The sequence below is a fragment of the Penicillium brevicompactum genome, assembly GCF_028827555.1.
Source record: "Penicillium brevicompactum strain IBT 35665 chromosome Unknown utg000001l_segment0_segment0, whole genome shotgun sequence".
Classification (NCBI taxonomy): domain Eukaryota; kingdom Fungi; phylum Ascomycota; class Eurotiomycetes; order Eurotiales; family Aspergillaceae; genus Penicillium; species Penicillium brevicompactum.
The window spans coordinates 4,818,666-4,842,054 of record NW_026623203.1 but is presented as its reverse complement, the minus strand read 5'-3'; the positions used below and the strand labels follow the sequence as shown (position 1 = coordinate 4,842,054).

Sequence of the window (23,389 nt, the reverse complement as noted above, 5' to 3'; positions counted from 1 at the left end):
GAAGAAGAGGGAACACATCCAGCGCCAAAAAGGAGAAAAGAAAAAAAGAAAAGAAAAGAAAAGAGCATGAAAATGAACATGAACAAGAAGAGAAAAAAAAAAGACAGGTAGCATATGCACATGCACAGGGAGACCCCATAAATAGAAAAAGAAAAGAAACAGTCAGAATTCCCCGCAAAAGAATCACCTAGTACGGCAGAAGCGGCCGCGGAAGTCATCCCTAGCATAGAGCTTCTACATAGATTCGAAGCCTGTCACCAAAGCGGACATCTCGCGTCTCATTGCGTCAATCAGCGTCTCCGCAATTGCACCGTCAAGCCTGCACTGCGGCGCAAAGAGACCGAAATCAAGTCGACCCTTGCGAACGGCGGCTTCAACGTCGATCGTAGGCTGTCAAGAAATTAAAGATTAACATTAGCATTTGCATTAGTGCCGAATCGGATTTCTTGATGTGCATATCATACCAGTAAGATAGATGGAGCCGTTGGGACGCTAAGATCATCGGGCTCGGCTGCACCTGGTGGCGTAACACCATTGCTTTTAATTCTCTGGTTGTCCGAGGGAATTGTCGCGCTAAGATTTTCCAACTCCTCGCGTTGAATAGCTGTGAGCGAAAGCTTCTCGTTGCCAGGTGCCAGTTGCTCAGGGAGTCGCAGGAAATTGACGCAGGTGTCAATCTGGACACCGGTCCATTCGGCAATTTCCAGGAGCGATACGTTGGAGTATTCCACCCGACTGACCTCGTTGATTTCCGCTTGAATTCGCCGGGCGGCATCCAGGAGAGTGGGGGTGGAATCGCTCAGTTTGTCATCCAATCGCAATGGAACGATGTTGACGGTCGGGATCACGGATTCGGCCAGACCTTCCAGAGAGTGCGATCGATTGGCAATATAGAGTCCTACAATTAGCCGCTGTTGTGACCCTGCGCCATCTGCCGTTTCAGCTGCAAACTGTTGCATATGCACGCGGGCATAGATGGCCAGGAAGATGGTTTGAATGCTGAGGCCCTGGCGCTTAGCGACCTTTTCGATGTTGGCCATGTTGGTGACCAGACCCGGCCGGTAGTGGTGTTGCACGGTTCCGAAACCATCCCCGCGCCTAAGCGCCGTTGGGGTTCGGCCTAGATACTTTTGCCAGAATTGGCGCCGGACATGCACGGGCGAATGGACATGTTGGAATGCCACGAGCTGTGAGAGACCCAGGTCGGGGCCTGAGATGGCGACCTCGTCTTGGACACAGTGCGAGACAAGTCTGTCCAGAATATGCGGCAGACTGACTCCGTCGTACAATGCGTGGTGAATTTGAAGAATAAGCGCCGTCCCCTTGGCCGTTTGGCAGGCATGCAGTGCGACCGGCACAGCCCCAAATTCTTGCCTTGAACTCTTTGACACAAGTTGATGATCGAACTTGGAATGCCAGATCACTGGAATGTGCACCGCCTCAAGCTCCACCTGGATGTACGGCGAAAGCCGTGAGTCTGTGCGGAGGAACGCTGTGCGCAGCATTGGGGTCTGGTCGACGACCCGGGCCCAGGCGCGGTCAAGTGTCTCTGGGCTCAAGTTCTCTGATGCAAGGTAGTAGAATTCCGGGTAGAACACTGCGGGATTGACTGTATGCATGGAAAGGAAGTAGCTCTGTCCCGCAGTTGTAGGGAATGACCTCAGCACACGTTGAGGGTCAATGCCGTGCGACTGTAGCAGCTGCGGAACATCGATGCCATCCAGCGACTGGCTGAGGATACTCGATATATCGGTGACTGAAAGTTCCGCCTGACTGCTGTTGGCAGCAGTTGCCATGTTCTCGATCGTACCTGCTCGGAGCATGTCGCTCACGGCGAGCCTCACGGACTGTTTCTTCAGTAGCGCCGCAACCTTGATAGCGCTGATACTGTCCAGTCCAAGCTCGAAGATAGTTGAGCTCTTTCCAATGGAATCTTCGGTAACCCCGGAAGCAACCGAGAGAACATTGCGAATCTTTGACTCGATGGGCGACCATGCTGTTTCCCCAATTTCTCTTGGCCCATCAACACGAACATCTTGTCCAATTTCCCTGAAAGGCAACCCTCCACAAACTCTGACTCCGTCATCAGTAAATTCAACCGTCTGTTCATGCGATTTATGAACAAGAGACGAAAGGACATCCCCCATTTGATCCAGCAGAACATCAACATCTGCACCCCCAACAACATTTCCACGACCGGCCACCCGGCCCACAAGCTCTTCCCCAACACCTTCTATCTCAGCACAAACAGGATATTCAACGCTTGCCTCGCCACCAGTAGACTTGTAAAGGGCAGACGACCCTTCCTGATTATCCACTGGTCGCTTCTGATACATAAACAAGGTGTCAAACAAAGATTGAGACCCAGTATCAGGTCTTGCGCGTCGAAGCGGGAAATGCTGGTACTCTGACATCGCAAGCAGAGCCTCCTGAACGTACTTGACAAGCTGGACCCGCGTACCATGGAGAACGATACGCATGGCCACAGTGTTCATCGTCGGGAACATCACATCTTCCGAGTCTGCAACATTACGCCCAGAAAGAACAAGACCAAAGCCCACATCCAGTCTCTTGACGTGTGTGGTAAGGACAAGAGACCAGCAAGTAACAAGAAGTGCCTGAAGAGTAATGCCATGGCGCTTGCAGAATGTCTCTGCATCGGAAAGTGGAACAGACAATGCCTTCTCCGAGCGATAGACAACGGTCGAGCCATCTTCATGGTGTTTCATGGGCAAGAAGGGCGCTGGGGCAAAGTTGGACAGAGCTGCACGCCAGTATCGCAGGGCTTCAGATCCCGACGAGGAGATGATTTGCTCCAAAATGTCGTCGGCAGACGGACGCGCGCAATCTCCGCCAGCGTAGGATCTAGCGATGTCTTCGTGGAGCAAGTTGATAGACCAACCGTCGTAGAGAGCATGCGCGATCGACAAGACAAGGTAGCGTTTCGCCCCATCCACTGCAATAGTCACGGAGAGCAGAGGACCATTGACCGGCTCATTGCGGGTCTTGGACACTTGCGTATCAATGAGCGATTCAACAGACACACCGTGTAAATGAACAGTGGGAAGGTCGAATTGGTTCTGACTGTGAACAATCTGAGCGTAGGAAACTGCAATCTCAGGGTCCCAAACTTCAACAAATGAAGTACGGAGAATGGGATGGGCGTTGACGACCGTTTTCCAAGCCCGCTCCATTTTCATGAGATCCACATCTGGCTCAAGCTCGAGAATCTCGTGGTTGTAATAGTTCTTATAGCCAGAGGCAGTCATCTCGGCTACCATAGCTTCCTGAATGGGCGTAGCTGGTAGAACACGAGCAACATCGGAGGGAAGGCCGCCTTCGCTCTCCAAGAACTTGGTCAGCGACTTCTCCAATTGACCAAGTAATGGCAGGTCGCCGTTTTTAACATGTCCATTAGACGTTGAGAGCTGTGCGCTCATTGCCTTGACTGTGCGATGACGCATGATGGAGCTGACTTGAAGTTTGACACCTGCTTTGCTCAGTCGCGATGAGATTTTGATTGCATCGATACTGTCGAGACCGACTTCAAAGATTGACGTTTCCTCTCCAATGGACTCGGCTTCCACCCCTGCGAGAGTAGCGATGACATCGCGGATGATGCACGCCTGGGAACTCCATTCAAATGAGGAGCCATTCACATGATCACCATTGACATGCTTCGTAGCCGAGGGATCATGATGACCATTCACTTCCCCATTCGTGATGGGCTGCGCGACACCTTCAATTTCTGGTAGTGCTCTGTCTGGGTCTTGGGCGAACTGCGAGAGAATTGTCTCGAACGTAGCAAGCAACTTTTCAGTGTCTTCTAAAGAGACCGCATTGCTCTTCGCAGCAAGGGTTGCGGTCAAAAATTGATTGCCATTGCGAACAACTTCAAAAGCAAGGGGGTACTCATGTTCGGCCTCCGAGTTCATAGTACGCCAGAGGTTCTTGCTCAAGGGCTCAGCATCGTCACTTTCCCTCTGGAAGACAAACAGAGTGTTGAAGAGTCGCTCATCGGGACTTTTGCCAAGCCACTTCACAATGTCTCGCAAAGCAGTGTATTGGTAGGGTACCATGGACACATGATACTCATGGCATCGGCGAGCGACATCAGCCCAGGATTGCAAGCCAAAGAGTTGAACGTTACTTGGGATGGTGTTGAAGAGAGGACCGATCACATTTTCAATGCCTGGTACATCGATGGTTCTTCCCGAGGCAATGATACCAAGTGGTGGAACGAAGGAGTACTGCATCTGAAGGGTCAGAAGCCAGCACGTATGAAGCACAGCTTGCTCGGTCACGTTGAGAGATCGACGGAGAGAGTCAACCTGCTCAGTAGCATTGATCTGAACCTTGTGGAGAATGGGTGTGTCTTCCGTTCCTTTCTCGGCGAACGGCCGGTCGCGACAGTCTGCAAGATGTTCTTTCCAGAAATTCTCAGCAGAAGGGTCTTTGCAAAGAGGACCAAGATGCAAGACATCGAGGAATTCGGGAGCCTTCTGTGTGTCCTTGTTCTGCTTGAGGTAGTTGCGAGCAACCGATTCGAGGAGAAGAACCAAGCTGTTTCCATCATACAGAGCGTGGAACATATTCAGACACATCACAGACTGCTCAGGCGAAGAAATGACTCCAACTTCCCACAGCTGAGTTGAAAGGCTGTTGAGTTGAGAAGTCCATGCTTCATGGCGTTGTTTGCGCACACCATCGATACCACTTTGGGTTTCTACTGTGTCAAAGAACCAAGGAAGTGCACTTTGCTTCAATATGACCTGAGCATAGCCATCGGGAGATAATGAGAACTTGGCGCGGAGCATTTGAACTTCTCTTTGGGTCTGGGCCCAAGCTCCACGCAAAGTCTCAACGTCGATGGACGCGTCGAGTTCAAATGTGAAAGAAGAACAATACAAAGGCGTGGTACTCGACAGGTAGTGGTATATGATACCCTCCTGGAGTGGTGTGCAAGGCGCAATGTTCTCAATATCGCTGTCAGAAACTCCGATATGATCAATGACGGCATGAGAGTTCTTTTGCGCAAACGCTGCGATTCCCTGTTTGGCGTTCCGCTGGATTGTTTCCACTGAATTGGAAAAGCTGGGCTGCTGAAGTGCAGACGCCATTGTGACGATGGTGGGATGCTTCATGATAACAGAAGGTTGGGCCTGAGAAAACCCGGCCTCTCTCAAGCTCCGCGAGAAAGCAATGACGGAGATGGAATCCAACCCTAATTCATAAATACTGGACCACGAGGAGATCTTCTCAGACGACCCAATGAATCTGGTGAGAACATCGATGATTTTGAGCTCGTGAGCGCTATCAGTTGGTTTGTCAATGCTCAACGCGCCGAGTTTTTGGATTTCCTCCAGAGTAAGGCCTTGATAGATGCTCTTCAACACCTTCATATCAGCCTTGTTGTTCGCAGAAAGCGGGAAGCGAGTCATCGGAATGATATGAGTTGGTACCATATACCCCGGAAGGTGAGTAGTACAAGCGCCCTTGATCTTAGAAAGCAAGGCACGGTCATCTTCTGAAGATCGAACCGCGACATCAGCACGGGACTTCTTATCCGCAATCGTTGTGAAGAATGAGACAAGCTGATCCTTCGCTTGTTTGGGGTGCGTGATGACAAGTGTAGCGACTTCATTCAATTCAGACGCCGCCTGCTTGATGACTTCATTGATCTCTCCGATTTCCAGCCGCTGACCACGAAGCTTGACCTGGTCATCGATACGTCCAAGGAACTGGAAACTGCCATCATGAAGGATTCTGACCAGATCACCGGTGCGATAGATACGATCTCCGATCTCGGGAAGGTCTTGGAAACGTTCCTTGGTGAGCTCCTCGCGGTTGAGATATCCCTTTCCGACAAGCGGGCCGGAGACACACAGCTCACCGATGCCACCGCGTATCACTGGGATCGTTGTACCAGGGCTGAAAACATAGGACCCCACGTTATCGAATTGCGGCCCGATGTTCGAGGCTTTGTCGTTGGCTGTCATGCGTGGGAGCATAGTGCAACCGATGGTAACTTCCGTGGGCCCGTACCCGTTGTAAATTACACCATGCTTACCCCAGGCATCGAGAATCTCTTGCTTCAGTGCTTCTCCGCCGGTGATAAAGACTCCGCGACAAAGCGAAGGGACTTCATCGGGGTGAACTAGTCTTGCCAGACTGGGTGTGAGATCGATGTGTGTGATTTGAAGCTTCTGAATTGTCCCCGGAAGATCTTCGAACAGCAAGTCTCGAGGACATGAGGTCACACAGATCCCGACACTCCAACTCCAATATTGCTCCAGAACGCTGACATCGAAATGGAAAGAAGCGAACTGGAGCCATCGAGACTCTTCATCCCAGTGACCGGCAAACAATCTCTGGAACGCGAGCATTGCTTGCACGGCATTGTCGTGTGTAATCTCACAGCCCTTGGGTGTTCCGGTAGTACCAGAAGTGTACAAACAATAACATGTATCAGCTGAAGAGATCGGTCTAGCAAGTGTGACATCCCCGGTAGCGACTTCATCGAAAAGACCCGGCTCATCAAGAGCTTGCACGTCAATGCCTTCAAGACCGCTCAATTCGGTCTTCTTTGATTGACTGCAAAGCAGGACCTTGGTACCTGAGTCCTCCAGCATGAACTGCTTGCGGGAGATGGGAGCACCGGGATCCAGAGCCAAATACGCACAACCGGCTTTCAAGATTCCCAAAATGGCCATGGAGGCTTCCGGACATTTTTCAAAGCAGATGGCAACGATCCCGCCCGGTACAGATCCCTTGCTCTGTAGAAGATGTGCAATCTGGTTACCGCATTCATTGAACTCGCGATAAGTCCAGGTCTTCTTTTGGAGACTATCAGCAGTCTCACCGAAGGCAAATTCAAAAGCGACCTTCTCCGGAATCTTCACAGCATTGACTTCAACAAATTGATGCAGCAAGTTGACAGGCGCAGGGATCGGTGCTTCTTTTGCGGGAGTGACCGAAAGTAATCTTTGACCAACAGCCTGATGACTTGTGGTGTCGGAATCAGGAACAAAGACAGTATCCTGCAAAAGCTTATCGTACTGATCCAAAAGCAAATCAGCCTGCTCTGCAGGAAGAACATCACTGCGATAGCTCAACGAGATTTGTAAGTCCTCCGAGTGCGGAATCAACTCGATAGAAACAGGGTACTGTGCAAAATTAGCCGAGTTCAAACGCAAGAAAAGTCATACTCACATCAATAATTGTCTCCTCATCAACAACATCCCATCCATTAGAAACACCAGCGAATTTCTGATAAGCAAACAATGTATCAAAGAGTGGCTCGTCACTACCCACCCAGCGCTGGATATTGGCAAGCGGAGCAAACTGATTCTTCACTAGCAAGGCGTTTCTCTTCAATGTGCGATCTACGATTTCTCGATTGGCGCCCTCGATACGAACAGGCGTGGGCACAGTGACCAGACAGGGGAATACAGCATCCTGAGCTGCAGTAGAGAGATTTCTTCCAGAAAGCACTGTTCCGAAAGTCACATTCGACTCTCCAGTGTATGCAAATAGCAAACGAGCCCACGCAGTCTGGGCCGCTGCTTGTAGAGTGACACCAATTTCGCGACATGCATCCTCCAGAGCCTTGCGAGGCTGTGAGCAGCGGATAGAAGAAGTGAGGATTCGTCGCTTGTCTGAGCGGATGGGATGCAGATCTGGGAATTTGGAGGGGTGAACTTCTGCGGCTAGATCTTTCCAGAAGGTTGCAAATTCACGTTGGCCCTTGCTTTCAAGGAGAATGGGGCTGAGAGTTTCGCTTATCGAAGGGCGTGTAGCAAGGGGCTTTCCCTCATATGCGGCTTTGACGTCGGCGAAAATGGAAGCCAAAGACTGGGCGTCATAAATAGCGTGCAATGCTGAGAAATAGAGAACGCTGACGCTTTCACCGGCCTCAACCTCAACGTTCCAAGGGGGTTGGTGAAGATTTCTCAAACTGGGCTTGTGGTTGGAGGCAGATTCCGATGAAGTCTCGTACCAGGGCAGCTCGATGGAGTTGTAGGTCACCATAGCAAAAGGATGCTGTTGATCGCGCAGCTCAACAAAACCCGTTCGAAGCATCTCATGCTGTGCAACAGCCGTAGACCACGCTTCTTTCAAGCGCGCCGAGTCCAAAGGCGTCGAGAACTTCAAAGCCATACGGTTGAAGTAAACGGCACCATCAGAGTGGGTGTACGCAGCCAGCATACCATTCTGAACAGGCGTACACGGATAGAGGGATTGCACCTCCTCATTGATGGCAAACTGTTGGCACACAGACTGCAGATGCAGATTTTGGAAAGCGTCAAAGTCATAAACCGCTTCCTCGTCTGTCTTCTCACTGGAACCGAGAAGAGAAGCGATCTGATCGATAGAAGCAGCTTCAAGAATATCACCAGAGGAAATCTTATACCCCAATCCTCGCAGCTTTGCTGAGACTTGAACAGCGTTGATACTATCCAAGCCGAGCTGGAAGATAGTCGTGTCTTGCGATACGTTCTCGGATTCTGAATCGGAGAACTTGCACAGAAGATCACGAACAGCCTCTTCCTGGTGCGTCCAAGGACGAGTTTGATGGGGCTTGGTGGTTCGGAAGCTGACAGGTTTGCTTGTCGCCTGCGTAAATACACGGGGAATATCCTCACCCAGGGGTCCCTTGTCAGAAGCTTGAGCAGAGGGATATTGAGCGATGTGCTCGACGAGAGCGACAAAGTCTCGCGCGACGCTTTCGGCGGCAGCGTGTGAGATGTGTGATGACTGGAAATGAAGGCAGATCTGGATTGCGCCTGCCTTATCGTCAGGCACGATCTCGCAGATGAGAGGGAATCCCATGTTTCCTTCATCTTGAAGGAGTTCCCAGGTGTTGGTATCCAGATCAGTGTCCCTGTTCTGGAAGATGAGCAAAGTGTCGAAAAGCCTGGAGCCGGCTCCAACAACGCGCTGAATCTGCCTCAAGGGACTGAGTTGATGAGGCAAAATGTCGCTGTTACTCTTTTGTGCCAATTTCAAAAGATCACTGTTCGTTGCTTTTGAAGAAGACTTGATTCGGATCGGGAGGGTGTTAAAGCAAGGTCCGACGATCCGGTCTGCGCCATCAAGAGGGATCGTTCGGCAGCTGAAAACGTTGCCGAAGCAGACGTCCGAAGTCTCGGTGTACAGCGAAAGTAGTCTAGCCCATGCGGCGTGGAACACGTTCAGAGGACTGACAGAGAGATCCTTGCATTGCTGCTTGAAGGATGCAAAGGAGGTATTGAGGGACGTATGAATTTGCTGTGAAGCGCATTCAGGCGCACTGGCGGCAGGAAGAAGAGTTGGCGAGACGCCCGCCAGATATTGTTTCCAGTATTCATCTGAGGCGCTGTAGTCAACGGATGTCATGTAATTGATGAATTGATGGAATGGCGTGGTCATTGGCAACTCCTGACTGGAAAGTGCCAGCTGCATCTCATGCAAGAGCTGCGATATACCCTCCCCATCATATAGAGCATGGTGAATAGACAACAAAAGGTGTGTTGTCTGCGCTGTGGAATCAGTGATGAGAGTCAACGAATATGGTAGCTTTCCATTGACAGGTGAGATTCCCTCGAAGTTGGCTTTGTTCTCTTTGACGACACCATCAAGCTCAAGGGACGATGCTTCGATCTGCTTCCAGGGCAAGGCCGAGGTCTTCAAAACAACTTGAGCGTACGCAAATCGCTTGTCATGGGTCTGTGTGAAACAAGTCCTGAGAATGCTGTGTCGTTGCATCATCTGTGCCCAAGCCAGTCTCATAGCCTCCACATCACTGTGCACGAGAAGCAATAGGTGGTTAAAGTAGGCAGACTGACCACCCGACTCAGCTGCAAGCATCGCCTCCTGTAAAGGTGTACAAGGGTAGATGTTTTGGACTGATGTGCCAGAAGATGAGAAATCACTGCCCACGTGTTGAACAAAGCTCTTGTCAAACACTGCAGTAGCCTCACTGGTTTCAGCTGTAGCGGTAATAGGCTCATGTTCATCCCCGTTACTGATTGGAGAAACAACAGATGCAAGCTGAGAAACAGAGCTGTGACGCAGAATCGTCGACACGGCAAGTCTTCCACATCCGGATTCCTGCAGTTTGCGCGAGAGTGAAATAGCAGAAAGTGAGTCTAGACCCAATTTATAGAAAGATGTGTGTCTGTCAATGCGGCTCTGGTTTGTGCCAGTAACTGTCGACAAAGCCTCCGAGATAATCTTTTCAACCGGAGTGAGTTGATCATCGATACCATTGACATTGAGCTTCGGCGAGAAGATCGCCAGTTCCTGACCAGTCAGTCTTTCCCGACGCAGTTTCAGCGCTGCATAGTCAATCGTGTAGAATGAAGTGACATCAATCTCGTCTACCGCAACGAGGAGGGAGGGAAGGGAAGCGTCGGGCAATATTTTGCTGAGCTCGGAGAACAAATCTTCAGTGATATCCTCGAGTTCCGAGCTGACAGATTTGGAAGAGGGAGCCCAGAACACAGTCAACTGCTGGCCTGACTCCGAATCCAGAGCCAAGCTGGCGAACTCTTGAACCATTTTCGATGATGACAGCGCGCGATCAACTTCGTCGAGATCAACGCCCTGCAACCCAGAAGCTCTTTCCAAAATGAGTGTCCCATCAGGGAGTAGTCTACCATTCTCGCCAGTCCGATAAAGAGGACCGGATTCGGGGTGATCCGCGAGTTGGCCAGACAAGATCTTTGAGGCATCCAGATACGTCCTGAAATCATCGCCACCGAAGCAAAGCTCGCCCACAGCACCACGTGGGAGCAAGGTCAACGATTCATCCGCAACCATGATGGACGTATGACCTAATAGCTGGCCGATATTGTGAACGGAGGTTGCTCGATCAACCTTAGAGATTGTGAAAGGATGAGCGAGCGCTTGAGAACTATAGGCATGATAAAAGCCCTTATCAGACCAAGCACGGTGGACTCGGTGAGTCAGTTGCTCGCCCGATGTGAGAAGAGACTGCACCGTTGGGACAGCATCAGGGTTGACTCGAGAAGCCAGTGTGGGAGTTAGGTGGAGATGCGTGACGCCCAATTCTTGACAAGCTTGCTCGAGGTGATTGACCGAGCCAAGGTCTGGAGTGGAACATAGAGTAGCTCCATTTTGCCAAGTGAAGAACGCTTCGCTTATGAAGTGGGGGTGGGAAGAGAGGATTTTTGATCCTTTCGGGGCTGGGTATTGAATTGCGAGGGCACTGATGGTGCTCTGCAGAGCACGGCGCGAGACAAGCATCGTGTTCGCATGATCGGTCCCGAAGACAGCGTATGCGATGTCGGAGGGCTTGTTGCTGTAGGGGGATGTTGAGCTCATCGTAGACATTGAGTGAGTAAGAGAGATGAATCCGCTGGACAAGTTTGAGAGGAGGTAGCCTGTAGGTCGTCTCTGTCACAGAATCGACTATACAGAACTTGGACTTTGCTTCTGAGAAAAGGGGCTGGAGATCTTCAATTCCATGAGGAAGAAGCAAGACACCCGCACCAGCTTTGGCAATTCCAAGCACCGAAACATGGATGTCGATTCTTGAAGTAAGGAGAATGGGGACGAGATCCCTCTTGGAAACTCCAACGTGGAGCAGCAAGTGTGCGAGCCCATTGGCCCGGGAATTCAATTGGCCGTAGGTGATTCGCTCAATGCAACTTGCTGTCTCTTTCCATGTGATCTCTTCGAGAGCAACCCGATCAGGATCCGCTGCTGCAACTTCCTCCACACCGGAAACCAATGAGATATTATACTCCACCACAGGTGCGGCGTGGTATGACAGCGTGTCACGAGGGAGGAGCGATCGAATATCCGCAATCGGAATCTCCGCGTGCTCAATCAGGATCTGGGCGACGGCGTCGACCTGCGCGAGCAGCAGGTCTGCCTGCTCAGAGGACAAGATCGCTTGCTGGAATGTGGCTCTAGCAAAGACATGTTCGTCTCTAGGCTCAAACTCTAGTAAGAGTGCAAATTCCAAGAATTCACCGGCGCCAACTTGCTTGACGCCATCAGGCTCTTGGGACCAGATACTCTCTTGCCATACAAGTGCTGTATCAAACAGACTGCGGTGCAGGTCGATGCCGGAGGCTTTCTTGATGTCCTGAAGGGGTAGGCTTCCATGCTCGAGACTCTTGTGGTTCATGTTTTGGATTGCCAGTAGGAGATCGGACACATTTTGCATTTTGGCAATGTTCATGCGTGTCGGGAGAGTTCTGATGCATGGCCCCAGGATATTCTCAATGCCTTTGAGGGGGAGGGTTCGGCCTGAGAAAACAGTTCCGAAAGTGACATCGCTGTTGCCAAGGTAGGTGGAGAGTATGTAGGTGAAGGCTGCTTGGAAGATTGTTTGTCGACTGACACGGAGGTTGTGGGATACGTCGCTTAGTTTTGAAATCGGGGTATGAAGGATGCGGGTTGTATGAGAGGTGGAGGGCTGGACGGAGCTGCCAAGGAGGGTAGGGAAGGGTGTTGGCGTCAGGCCTTCAAGTTGATCGTGCCAGTAGGATGCAGACTCTGAGAAGGATATGTTGAGACTTTGCTCGATGAAGAAATTCGTGATGATGGCATAGGGTGGTCTGGAGGATGGTTGTTCTCCGGACAAGATCTTGCATAAGTCTTGTAACATAATTTGCCAGGACCAACCGTCGTACAACGCGTGATGGATATGAACGAGAGCGCGGAGGTTGGTATCCTCCTTGATCTGAACCTGGAATGGATGTAAAATGTCATGACCTGCAGCCATGGCCACATCGTGATTAAATGCATCCACCTGGCAGATCTCTGAATCGAGATTGTTCCGGGTAAAGCGACCGTAGGAATGATCCTTCAGGCCGATTTCCACAAATCCAGATCGCAAGATCTCATTGTGCTCCACGAGCTGAGCTATGCCATTCTTCAACTCTGTCGGGCTGATCGAGTCGAATTCGAGTTCAACCCAATTGCAGTATGCCTTTTCATCCCTCACAGTCTCTAGGACCATAGCCTGCTGGATATGACTGCACGGAACAACCTCTGACACCTGACTCAAGCCCAGAGTATTCACCCGCGATGCGCCTGCCTCCGCAACCAACTCGGAGATCGTTTGTAGCGCAGCTTGCGTGTTCCCGACTGATTTATCGGCTTCTAAGCTAGCCAGCCGCCAGATTCCATCGATGGAATCGGCTTCGATTAATGATGCCACGCCAAGACGAATCCCCGCATCCAGAAGATGAGACGCGAGACGGATTGCCGCCAATGAATCAAGACCGGCTGCAGCTAGACTTTCTGTTGGTGCCAGTCGTCGGCCGAGCACATCTGCGACGCACAGGACGATAGATTCTTCCTTTTCATCTCGGGATTCCTGGTGAACGGATTGCGCGCTGTCGCGATGTTGGACGAAGTCGGCCTCTAGCGTCTTGCGGTCGATCTTGCCAGAGGGCAATTGGGGAAATTGATCGACCAGCACAAATTCGCCTGGGATCATAAAACGGGGCAGCAGCTGACGACATACGTCTCGCAAGCTGCTATCTGTCACATTTTTTTCTGTGATAAGCACGAAAGCGACAAGGTTGCCATCGATGACGAGTGTCACGGCACTGCGGACACCAGAGGCCCTGGTGATAACGTGTTCGATTTCACCGAGCTCGATACGCTGACCTCGAAGCTTGACCTGGCCACTGGAGATTCGGCCAAAGCATTCTATCTCGCCGGAGGGTAGCATGCGAGCCTTGTCTCCTGTTCGGTATAGTCGACCGTACGTCGGACTATCGATGAATGCTTTGGCATTTTCTTCCGGGCGATTGATGTATCCATCAGCCAGTTGAGGACCGCCGACGACCAGCTCTCCGATCTGGCCTAGGGAAAGGGTCCGGAGTTCGCTGGACTCGTCGGGAAGGGACATGATGTATGCGGAGACCGTTTTGAAGGCCGTTCCAATCATGTTGACTCGGTCTTTCGCTTTGAAATGGGTGGCAGCGGTGCAGTGAATTGCAGCCTCAGTAGGTCCGTACATGCCATGGAGAATCCCATCCCGGGATTCGGATTGGCCGAATTCATCGACCACGTGTCTAGTGAGCATCTCACCAATGGTGAGAAGGACACGGAGGGATGGAGCTGCGGCTCGGGTGCGGAGAAGCTCACCCGCAACCGTTGGAGTGAGCTCTGCGGCGTCAACTTTCATGGTAGTCATCACATGGGAGATATCAAGAAGCATGTTCTCACGCTCGGAGCCGATCAGGGTTGCTCCGCGCATCATTGGGAAGAAGACTTCGAATACAGAAACGTCAAAAGTTGGAGATGCAAATTGTAAAAATCGCTTGAATTGGGGTATCAAATCGTCATGAGCAAGAAGAGATTGCGTGGCAGCGAGATGGGACACCCCGACACCTTTGGGGCGGCCCGTTGATCCAGAGGTGTACATCACATAGGCCAAGTGAGGGGTGGTTTCAATAGCGAATGGCTCCGCGGGACTGGTGTCGCCTTGGATGTTGTCAACGGTAAGGACTGAGATGTGATCTTTGGGTGGTATTCTGGGAGCAAGTGCATCATTCGTAATCACAACCGAAGCAGCCACATCTTGTAGAATGAATTCAATGCGGTCTGTAGGAGCATCGGTATTCAAAGGGCAAAACGCCGCGCCGGACTTGAGAATCGCCAGCCATGAGATGTAGAGTTCCACGGACTGGGGGAGCAGCACAGGGACAACCCTCTGTCCAGAATCAGATGAAGCACGAGCTATTTCACTCGCGAGCTTCGAGGAAAGGCGATCCAGGTCACGGTAGGACAGGCAACGAACGTCTCCGTCCGCCGTCAGAAACTCAATCGCGTGGTTCGAATCATTGAGCCCGCGCAACGCAAGCTCATGCAGCAACCCAGGACCAGGCAGTATCGCAGGCTCCGCGTTTGACACCGCCACCGTTGGAACCTCCAGAGCAGACAGTTCTACATGAATGCCCTTGGATGCTGCTTGCTCTTGAATGATCTGCTTCAGTTGCTTTCCCAGTTGATACAGGAATGGGGCATCCATGCCTCCGGTCGCGCACAAGGCTCCGGATTGCGAGGTGGGGTCCACCGTCCAGCGGAGCGCGGGGGGACGTTCACCATTGTTGAATAATGGATCCCCCAACACCACGGCTGTGTGTTTGACGGAGAGATCTGCCACGGACGCCAAATCGGCTGGTTGGACTGTTTGCGCTGCCAGGTCTGCCTTGACGGGGGCACCGTTCAGCAGGAATACCGGATTTTCATCGGTAGTGAATGCACGTAATAAGACTGCCCACGACACGGCCAATACCTCGGATGGGAGTTGACAGTCGAGGTTCCAGGGAATGACATGGACTTCCTCGCCGTCGTCATTGACGGCTGGAAATTGAGTAAACCGATCCATGTTCTTCTCTCTCTCTCTCTCTTTTTTTTTAAAGAAATTCTCACACAAACACACTCTGAGCCTATTCAATGCATGGTCAAGAGTTATAGATGGGTCTGCTTATGCGAAATTAATAGGAGCGATGTGAGTGGCTGGTGAGATTGGTCGAGGATGCAGGCAAGCGCGCGAAGAGAGCAGTTCCCACCAGAGGGGGAATGGGGATTAGAAAAAGCAAAGAGGGGAAATTTGACGGTGTTACTCGCACTCATGAATGAGGATGATCTTTGGCGAGCCAAGCGCCAGAAACTCGGAGTGTAAGGTTGGAGGTGGGTTGGAGTGGGTGCCTGGACGAGATCAAGCCTCTCTGACTGGCGTTGGTGTTCCGTTCCCTTCCCTCGAGGTGAACTATAAAAATCGTAATTTGGTAATTTGGCTTTCAATGAATATCCTCATCGGACTCGACCTGCCAGTGTCCAATATCATCTGACAGCTGAAATCGAAGATCATACCATTTTCCCCCACTCCGGTCATTCGGCTGAATCATCCGCAGTCCCTCGGCCAGGTGTCCAGGTGTCCACCGTTAATTACGACAGCCCTGGAGGTATGTGGTGACGTATTGTCCGGTAATATATACTCTATTCGTAATGCGTATTTTCCAATGCAACATGCATATCATGTATTCAATGGTTTTCAATTATATTTAAACATATTTAAATGAGAGTACAGAGTACTCCTGTACTGACTATATTTACTCTACTCACTATAGTTACTATTTCTCTACTTCGTAGTCCTATGTGCAGTGTGAAATACAAAATACGTCATTTCAACAATGCCCGTTAGGGCATTAAAGCACGGATCACTAAGCACCACCGCAGCCCGTGGACACTACCTACTTCGTACTTCGTACTTCAGGGCTATATACTCTCTTCAGGGCTGTGACTCCCACTCAGTATATGCCCAATGTTAGACCAATCTACCGAGGCTAGCAGGTTGCAACGCCATTTCAACCTACTGGTAGTCCACATTCCTAATTCATACACGATTCAACGATCCCCGAAACACAAAAAGCCGCATGAAAAGAAAAAGCAAACTAAAAACGAGCCACCTCCCAAATCAAAAGGCCGAAATCTCCAGTGTGCGGAGGTATTTTCCAGATTAGCCGCTATTAGCTGCATAAGAGGCCCCACTGGAAACGAGTTCAGTGCGGTGCCAAGAAACGTGTCGACGCACCCTTTGAACATGACCTGACGCTCTTCTACTCTATACGGACTGGCTCCGACTCCCACGTCCTGCATTTCCCGACATCGGGCCCTGTGATAGTGCTGCTGTTTACAAATCCCTGCTCTATAGATGGTCAACGATGGCGCATGAAGCGTGAAACTATTTAAATTTTGGAAATTGATCCTCGACAAATAATCATACAAAAATAAAAAAATGTATTCTTTTGTTCTTTTGCATGATCGTGCATATAGACCAGGGTAAGGTACAGAGAGTACCTGAAAGAGTTCTAGTAAGGTCGCATGAGAACGTCAATACCGGGATCTCTACCAGAGGAATGGCGCCAGAAAGGAAAAACTCCGACAAATTGCAAAAAAACCAGAGGAAACTTGGAAATAGCCTGGAGACAGTGGAGAAAGAATAAAAAACCAAAATTGAAAATTGAAAAAAAAAACACCGCTGATTGATAAAATTCCGGAAACTTTCAAAACCACCAAACGGTAATCAATACGGCTTGGCACGCTCAAGCGAGAGCTTTTGACGAGGTACCGTGTTGTATCCACTTGGGTTTTTTTATCTGATCCGCTCGGATTCAGATCAGAGTACATAAAGCCTTTCTTCCCTGCTGTTTTTTGACTTTCTTTGTCTAGCTTCCCTTTTCTTATTTCCCGGGTCTACATTGTCCACCATGGAGCCCATTACCCGCAAGTCAGAGCTTCCCTTCCTCGACGTGGTCCCACGCACCCCCCAAACGGGACGGTCGCTGTTGCGGCCCACCGGCTCCGACGAGATGCACGATCTGCTCTGCGTAGGCTTCGGTCCGGCCTCACTGGCCATCGGCATTGCGCTGAACGACGCCATGGACCCCGCCCTCGGCTCCAAGACCAACTTCAAGCCCAAGGTCTGCTTCCTGGAGAAGCAGAACCAATTCGCCTGGCACTCCGGTATGCTGGTGCCCGGCTCGCGCATGCAGATCTCCTTCGTCAAGGACCTCGCCACCCTGCGTGACCCCCGCAGCAGCTTCACCTTCCTTAACTACCTGCACCACAAGAACCGTCTCATCCACTTCACAAACCTGGGCACCTTCCTGCCCGCGCGTATGGAGTTCGAGGATTACATGCGCTGGTGCGCAAACCGCTTCGAGAACGTCGTGAACTACGGCGAGGAGGTTGTCGAGGTCGTCCCCGGTCAGACCGATGCCAGCGGCGTCGTGGATTACTTCACCGTGGTCTCGCGCAACACCGGTACCGGCGAGATCACCTCCCGTAACTCCCGCAAGGTCGTCATTGCCATTGGCGGCAAGGCTAAGATGCCGCCTGGTTTCCCTCAAGATCCCCGCATCATGCACTCTTCCAAGTACTGCACCACCCTCCCCCAGATGCTGACCGACGACCTGGCCCCCTACAACATTGCCGTCGTCGGCAGTGGCCAGAGTGCCGCCGAGATCTACCACGATCTCCACCGCCGCTACCCTAACTCACGCACTACCCTGATCCTCCGTGACTCCGCCCTGCGTCCCAGTGACGACTCTCCCTTGTAAGCAACATTCCGCATTCCCGCACCCCGCACTCTCCCCACCAAAAAAAAAAAAAAAAAAAGAAATCCATAACTAACCCCTCACAGCGTCAACGAGATCTTCAACCCCGAACGCATCGACAAGTTCTACGAAATGTCCAAGGAAGAGCGCACCCGCCGCATCGCCACCGAAAAAGCAACCAACTACAGCGTCGTCCGCCTCGAACTCATCGAAGCCATCTACAACGACATGTACCTCCAGCGCGTCGAAAACCCCGACGAAACCCAATGGCAACAGCGCATCCTCTCCGAGTCCGCAATCTCCCGCATCGAGCACCACAACCCCTCCAACCGCATGCGCCTCCACGTCAAGTCCGTAAAGAACGAGTCCGAAAAGGAAGTTCTGGACGTCGACGCCGTCATGGTCGCGACAGGTTACCTGCGCGACGCACACGAGGAGATGCTCGACAACGTGCGCTCTCTCCAACCTGCTGGTGCATCCGGGTGGAACCCTGGTCGTGATTACCGGGCCACGCTGGATGGGAAGAAGGTCTCTGCCGATGCGGGCATTTGGCTGCAGGGATGTAATGAGAAGACTCATGGATTGAGTGATTCGTTGCTGTCGGTGCTGGCGGTGCGTGGTGGTGAGATTGTTAACTCGGTGTTTGCGGATCAGTTAGCGGGCGTGGTGCAGGACACCCGTGTACGTGCTATGCTGTGAGATGAAAAATGTATTGGTGGGATTAGATGTTAGAATGTTTGCATTAATGAGCTATATTTTTTTGTTTCCAATTGCTATACTGCTATGTTTTTTCTTTTCTTCCCTTCTTTACTGATGTGTTGCTACAATATTGCTATATTGACATTTCTCTCATATCTTGCGTGCTCTGTCTGCGTGTATTCCGACGGGCTCGGTGCTCGTTAACTTTTTCTCGGCTTAAAGCCGATCTTCAGGGTAAGACACCAAGTAGGCAAATAGCTCCGACAGAGAGAGGGTGGGGATGGTAAGAATCCTCCGTACTCTCCGTATAAGCGAAAATACTACTCCATAAAAACAATTGGTAAAGAATATCGAGAAAGAAAAAGAAAAAGAAAAAGAAAAAGAAAAAGAAAAAAAAAATTACGCACTCCCGTCTCTTGGCAGGGAAAAAGTAAAAAAATCAAAAAAAATCAAAATCAAAAAGCAACACGCCAACCGCCATAGCCGGCAGTCAGACGCCGATCCTTATGCCAATTCAACCACCCAGAAATTCTAGATGTCAATGGCCTCTCAATTCTCCCATTCATACACCGTACACAGCTACTTGTACGCCGAGACCCAGACAGGGTCCTCGATATCCTCGTACTGCTACGTATCACATCGTACCATGCAAAGATCTTGATCAAATCAGATAACAGCAGGTGGGTCCTGCATGGATCAGATAAGTTGAGAAATTTTTTATCAGATCAGATGCCTTGGCGTTCGACCATGGTACTTTATTATTGCAGAGAGAAGTACTGAGGAAACTAATATACTTTAGTCTACGGTAATATTGAATGGCTCAAGTGTTCATAGGACTAGTCTCCGTGATTTCTGAAACACGGTTCCCGCTTAGGCCTGACCGTAACTTCGAAGAAACCAGGTTGAAGGGGGTTCCCGATTTGCCAATCACCTGCCTAAGTCGTTAGCGAGATGGGGTCTGTACGCACTTGTAATATTCTATTTCTTAATGTACTTGTACAAGTATTTCGAGAAGGCCTTCCTTCATATTCATGCTACGGAGTACCATGTTCATGTCCCTAGCCATTGAGACTTCGCTTCTAGAGTGGTAATTCCCTTTTTGCTTTGTCTACGAGACTCGACTTAATCTCGGAATCAGCCGTCCCGAGTCGACCTCCATGCAAGAATTTTCTTGGCATTTGCGAAACGCACTGTCAGCTGCACGTTTTACATGCCCGCATGTGCGTTCACGGCTACGATGTATAATGTACCAAGTATGCACGACCAGGACACCAGTAACCATAAAGGGAGAATGGGAATGGGACAAACAGTACTCCATATGGTACGATTCGTCACGCAGACTGGACCCGGTAGAGGCCGAGATTAGATCGATACCAGTTCGGCAACTGGCGATATCGGAATGTCTCAGTGACAGTTTTCCCACAGGCGGTCTATTCCGCCCACTGATCCGAGGTCTGGATACCTGAAGACTGGAGACTGGAGACTGGAGCTGCAGTAGAATGGAGTCGTGGGACTGGTGGCTCGGGTTGACTAGCCCCGTTGTCTGGGTTTCTGGAAACGGGGGAGATCGTACAATGTGCACACTGTCTCCGTAGGAGTAGCTGGATACGGGCTAGAAGCTTTTAGCTTCGAGGTGTCAGGCCACGCTGGATCATCGGGAAGCCAAGAGTTGGCTTCCTGCAGGGCTCAACGCAAAGGTCCTTTCAAAAGTACGGTGCGCTGGCAATGCAGGTACCGGGTTTGGTGTACGGAGGAGGTGTACGAAGTAAGTACTCCGTACGCGGTCTGGTCGTAAGTACTGTAAAGTGAAGCCGCCAATCGGCTGGTTCGCCACCCTGCATTTTCTCGTTCTTTTCAAGGTTCTTTGGGCTCTGCCAAGGTTATAAGCTTTACCGAAGATGGTATGTTTCCAGAACTGGGGTTCGGCAGGCCGTATCTTATCTGATGGCGATTCGGAGGTTAGTTTTTACCGGCCGAGATGGAGTGACGTCCACTGATAGGATGATATAACATATTGTTCATTAATGTCTGTCTGTACATCTAAATGCAAACATTCGTGCCACATGCCCAATGCAACACCGCGCTGATCTGCAAGGTATAAGGAGACGCGAAAGATGAAAAAAACACAAAAAAAGCAAGCACCGACGGAACTTTACACCGCATGATCGGGGTCCTCGCCAGCAATGCCGCGGTAGCCAGCTCCCTCGCTTCGCCCGGTGTGCATGCGCATCGGGGTTTCGTACATATCGTGATAGTTGACAACCTCACCGCCCAGCATCCCAGAGCCCGGGTTGCGCTTGCCGAACAGAGGCGCAGGGTCGCACCAGAAGTCGCGGCAGTTCGTAACCACGCCCCGGGAGAAGGGGTTGCGGGGACGAGCGGCCTGCGGACCATCGCGAAGGCCATCCTTGGCGGTGGTCCAGAAGGCATCCACGCCGAGGAGGGAAGACCACTGCGCGAGGCAGCCGTGTTTGCGGCGGGGTGCTGGGGGCCCGCGGAGGGCGGGGTTGGGGCCTTGTCCGGCGGCGGAGAAGCCGGCCGCTTCCATGGAGGTGGTGCCGGCGGTCATGGCGGATGCAAAGGCTTGGGAGCTGGGGTAGGATCGGTCGATGTGGTGACCACGCATGTTCTCGTAGGTGGTCTGGTTGCGGGAGATTTGGACGAGCTGGACGGCGCACAGCATCGTGACCCAGACGAGCTGGAGGGAGATCCAAATGTTGAGGACTAGGGTGAAGGTATCGCGAGAGGCGTAGTCGCACAGGACGTCGTTGATCACGTTACATGTAGCATTGCTGGGAGCGGGGAGTGATTGGATATCTAATTTCATTAGTGGTTGTTTCCAATCAGGGTTTGGATTTGAACTCACATGCGACGGTCAGCTGTACGAATAGGATGATTCCAACCTGGAGAGACACAATGTAGAGTACAAAGTGGCGGAGGTTGTTGGATCCGACACAGTTATCAATCCATGGGCAGTGGCTATTGATATTAGCGCATTCGCCATCGATGGCCGGGTCATTAAGAACTTACTGATCATGCTTCGCAACGCAGCGTCCACAGCGTCGGCAGTGCTTGCTTCTAAGTGGCTTTCTCGTCATGCAAGGGATACAGAAGTTCTCCTCGTCAAACTTCCACAGCTCGAATAGCTCTTTGACAACCTCTCTCTGCTGATTCCTGCTGCTCAATTTCGGAACATAGCCCGGATCCTGGACCATAGAGATAGTGTAGAAGTACGCGGTAGCACAGAAGAACACCGCAAACATGATGTTCAAGATCGGGTTCGAAGAGTAAGTTGCAGGTAACACCTTGAACGCATACCGAAGTCCAACCCAGAACAACGTTCCAGCAAACACACCCGCAAGATAGGGTGTCTTCTGCAAGATGCGATACTCCGCCGGGCCCTTGTTCGCAAGTTGCTGCGCAACGTATTGCATTCCAAACACGGTCACCAACACCAGAGGCACAGACATGAAGATCGCAAGATGACTTAACATCCATAGCGCCAGCAGAATTGTCAGCCAAGGCCACAAGAAGAAGAACTTGGCCATGATGCTCTTGTTGCGCACAAAGCTCGACAGTCCCATAGGCACCACCTTCTGGGACCCATCAGGCTCGAAACCGCGCTCGTTGAGCGATCGGTACCAAACGCGCGTGGTGTTCATTTCCTGTGCGACAGTCGCAGGCGACTTTCCATCACGGGTCTTCGCAAAGCGATCAGCGCCGTATTCCAGCAGCTTGAGAACGGAAGGCATTGAGCCCTTGACCAAAGCCCAGTGGAGCGGGGTCAGACCACCTTCGTCCACGGCGTTCGCATTGGCGCCCCAGCGCAGGAACAAGTCCACGCATACGGGGTATCCCTTGTACGCAGCCCACATCAGTCCAGTGTGTCCTTGCTGGTCCACCACGTCCACGGGGATCTCCTGGTGCAGGAGAAGCACAACCAAGAACGCGTTGCCGTCAATGGTGGCCAGGTGAAGGATATTGTAGCCTTGGACATCGGTGAGGAGGGGATCTCCACCGCTTTGGAGGAGGAGGTTGACGATGTAGTAGTGGCAACGTTGCGCGGCCCACATGGCGGGTGTTGCGACTGATTCTCCTCCCTTGGCGTTGACGTCGGCTCCGGAGTCGATAAGGAATTTACACATCGCATATTGGTTGTTGATGGCGGCCCACTGTAAGAAGGAAAGAGAATGTCATGTCAGTGGTCATCTCCGGTAGTCATTGTGAGCGGTACGGGAACGAACGTGCAAAGGCGTAATGCCCTCGGCGTCGCGATGATTCGCGGTAAATTTCTTAGCTGTGAAGAGGTTCTGCATGGCGCCAATTTCACCCATTCGCGCCAATTGCATCACATCCTCGCCCAGGGGAATTGAGCCTTTGGGAGGGTCGGGGCGTAAGCTCTTCATCTCGACCTCGTTCGGGGTATCATTTCCACCCGAGGCTGAGGGAGAGCCAGAGGTTTGACCTGGGCTAGAGCCCCAAGGGTCTGTTTCAGAGGGTTTGGTAGACATATCGAGGTGTTGATGCCGAGTGGAGTAATCAACAGGGGACTCGATTCGAGGGTTCGGGGATTCGGGGATGGGATAAGACGGTGA

General features: G+C 51.4%; 3 protein-coding genes across 3 annotated transcripts; 1 reads left to right on the top strand and 2 right to left on the bottom strand.

The window, feature by feature from the left end:
* Nucleotides 1-234: 234 nt before the first annotated feature.
* Nucleotides 235-15,361, bottom strand: N7506_001623 (uncharacterized protein; the record flags this gene model as incomplete). The annotated part of the gene is made up of 4 exons (XM_056950919.1): nt 235-390; nt 465-7,166; nt 7,213-11,387; nt 11,422-15,361. 4 exons carry the CDS (start codon nt 15,359-15,361, stop codon nt 235-237), a joined length of 14,973 nt encoding a protein of 4,990 aa, XP_056816834.1.
* A 1,885-nt stretch (nt 15,362-17,246) lies between these two features.
* Nucleotides 17,247-18,794, top strand: N7506_001622 (uncharacterized protein; the record flags this gene model as incomplete). The annotated part of the gene is made up of 2 exons (XM_056950918.1): nt 17,247-18,094; nt 18,182-18,794. The coding sequence occupies 2 exons, from the start codon at nt 17,247-17,249 to the stop codon at nt 18,792-18,794; spliced, it is 1,461 nt and encodes a 486-aa protein (XP_056816833.1).
* Nucleotides 18,795-20,946: 2,152 nt separating this feature from the next.
* N7506_001621 (ankyrin repeat domain-containing DHHC palmitoyltransferase family protein) lies at nt 20,947-23,305 on the bottom strand (the record flags this gene model as incomplete). The annotated part of the gene is made up of 4 exons (XM_056950917.1): nt 20,947-21,611; nt 21,661-21,773; nt 21,825-22,966; nt 23,039-23,305. The coding sequence occupies 4 exons, from the start codon at nt 23,303-23,305 to the stop codon at nt 20,947-20,949; spliced, it is 2,187 nt and encodes a 728-aa protein (XP_056816832.1).
* Between the last annotated feature and the right edge of the window lie 84 nt (nt 23,306-23,389).